This window comes from the organism of the source record quoted next, assembly GCF_019968955.1.
Source record: "MAG: Porospora cf. gigantea A chromosome Unknown PgA_NODE_2904_length_3033_cov_497.426, whole genome shotgun sequence".
Classification (NCBI taxonomy): domain Eukaryota; phylum Apicomplexa; class Conoidasida; order Eugregarinorida; family Porosporidae; genus Porospora; species Porospora cf. gigantea A.
Window position 1 is genome coordinate 1 of NW_027151576.1, and position 2,321 is coordinate 2,321.

Genomic DNA, 2,321 nt, shown 5'->3' on the forward strand with positions numbered 1-2,321 from the left:
TGATCATGCAGTACTTCTGCTTTGCCAACTACATGCGAGGCTCCACTCTCCTTACTCACCTGACGGAGCCTCTTCGCTGGGTCACTCTCTACTGGCCGCTGCCGTGGCACATGAGCGATCCTACCGCGCCGCACCGTCGACATCTCTTCGAGGGCGCCATGTCACACGGTGTCGAGCTATGGGGCGACTCCCTTATGGGGGACGTGACTGATGTTCGCAACGCCTGTGGCGCTCTATTTTGGTCGTCCCTTCTTTTCATTCTGGTGCTCTCTGTGCACGCCGGAACCATTCTGCACTTCCTTATTAGGCAACGGTCCTTCACTTTCCCCCACCGGATGCGATTGGGCAACTGGGAGTCGCGTTTTTTGCACTGGCTCTCTTTCCCTGCTTGCACTGCCGCTGCCAACGTTCTCGCCCACTCCGCAACTACGGCGTTTTGGAAGGTTATCGCTGGCGTCGTGCTGGCTGTCTACTTCTGCTGGATCCTGGCTGTATTCATCAGTATGCACCTCGCCGTTAAGCGTAACCAAATCTGCTGGGTCTGGCACACCTCTGTCCGCGAAGACGGTGAGCTCGAGGACGAGGCGGGGTACTGGAACGATGTGGTCTGTGACCAGCTCACTACACACCCAGTAAACAGGTCCCTCTGCAAATGGTTCTTCAACTGGAAGTGGATCTCCACAGTGGCCGATTTGGAGCCCGTCAACATCCACCCTAATCTCTTCAAACGCAAGCACCAGGACGTCTACCCTCCGCAGGAATACGGTCATTCGCACAGTGAAACGTCCTTCCCCCAAGCCAAGACCCCAAAGACCGTAGAGGTGGTCAGAACTCGCAAAGCCATGTCCGTCTTTCCTGGACAGCGGCTCATTGCTGGTCTTCTTCGCACTCAGTGGCTGGACATCCTTTTCACCTACCAAGGCCTCATTAGGCTTCATACCGAGGTGGTTCGTGATACAGGCCGCGAACTGATCGTCCCAGTCACCGTCAAGACTCACCAGCTTACTGGACCAGTCACTGCAGGCGCCAATGCTTACTTTTTCGACGGCGCTCGAGTCCCTTTCGTACGTGTCTTCGACTCTTTCTTCCGTGTCCTCCTCGGCGTTTTCCTCGGAATCTCGCTTGCCTCTACCCGCCACTCTGTTGACGCAATGATGTTCGGTCTTATCGGCGGCATCGCCCTTCTCTCCCTTGTTTACATGGCGGTACGAGCGCCCTACACCCGACGACTCGAGAACTGGCTGGAAATGGCAGTCTTCATGGTGATATCCCTCTCGGCTGGGGCCTTCCTCGGATACGCGGTCGCTAAGAAGGAACCTTCAGTTGCTGCTGATGCCATGCTGTGGCTCGTAGCAGTGTGCTGCCTGATCGTGTCTGCGTACTCCCTTGTGGTCACTTTCAGCGTCTTCTCCGCCATCTTGTGTCCTCCGCTTGATGAATCCAGGTTCCTGGAAAAGCTTGCGAACTGCAACGTCACTCTCTCCGACCACAACGCTGGCTGGGCTGTCGATGTGCCCGCCTACTCGAAGTACGGAGTTCGCGACCTGAAGGCTTCCTACTCCGGTGCCGGTGGACGAGGTGTGCATGTCTCTATGTACCCGTCTGGAGACGAACCCACCCTAGAGTTCAGTGTCAAGGAGATCAAGCACGCGTGCCGCACAGGAGCGCTCCCCACACCCGTGCTTACGGTCTTCGCCCCGAGTCACGATACTGCTTTGGGATACCGGTGCTGTAACGTGTTCGACCGCGCGAACATCGTGAACGAAGTCTCGCGGTTCCTTGCCTCGGACACGGCCACCGCCTCCTCGTGCGAGGAGGTAGCCCATCAGATCAACCACCATGTGCACCTTCGAGGCAAGGGAAAGACTATTCTGAGCGTTACTCTGGTCCCGTCGTCGTCGGAGAGAAAGAAGGCTTCTCACGCTGTCTCGGTGAGAACCGACTCCACTTACTGAATGGTTTGAATGCAACAGTTGATATTCCTCGAGTGTCTCGTGACTACGAAGCACCGATGCCTTTCGATACCATGCATGTTTGTATGGAGTTCAATGTTTAATGTTTAACCCACTTTTCTGGCCAATGTATGGAGTTCGATGTTTAATGTTTACCCACTTTTCTGTCCTCATCCGAGGATACTTTTCGGGACATGGAGTCCCTTCATCGCAAGTTTGTGGATACGTACTCTCAGCGACGCGACTCCCAGTCCAGCTCGCATGTGTCCTCTATTATGTCAAAGCAGTGATGGTGCACTAACGTCGTTTCGCGACACTATCCTCTGTTCAATGCCTACAACCTTTTGAAGTAGATTCAGAAGATATTCC

General features: G+C 54.9%; 1 protein-coding gene across 1 annotated transcript; it reads left to right on the forward strand.

The window, feature by feature from the left end:
* Positions 1-5: 5 nt before the first annotated feature.
* On the forward strand, positions 6-1,955 carry KVP18_004844 (uncharacterized protein; the record flags this gene model as incomplete). Its single annotated transcript, XM_067957856.1, has 1 exon — positions 6-1,955. One exon carries the CDS (start codon positions 6-8, stop codon positions 1,953-1,955), a length of 1,950 nt encoding a protein of 649 aa, XP_067810395.1.
* Between the last annotated feature and the right edge of the window lie 366 nt (positions 1,956-2,321).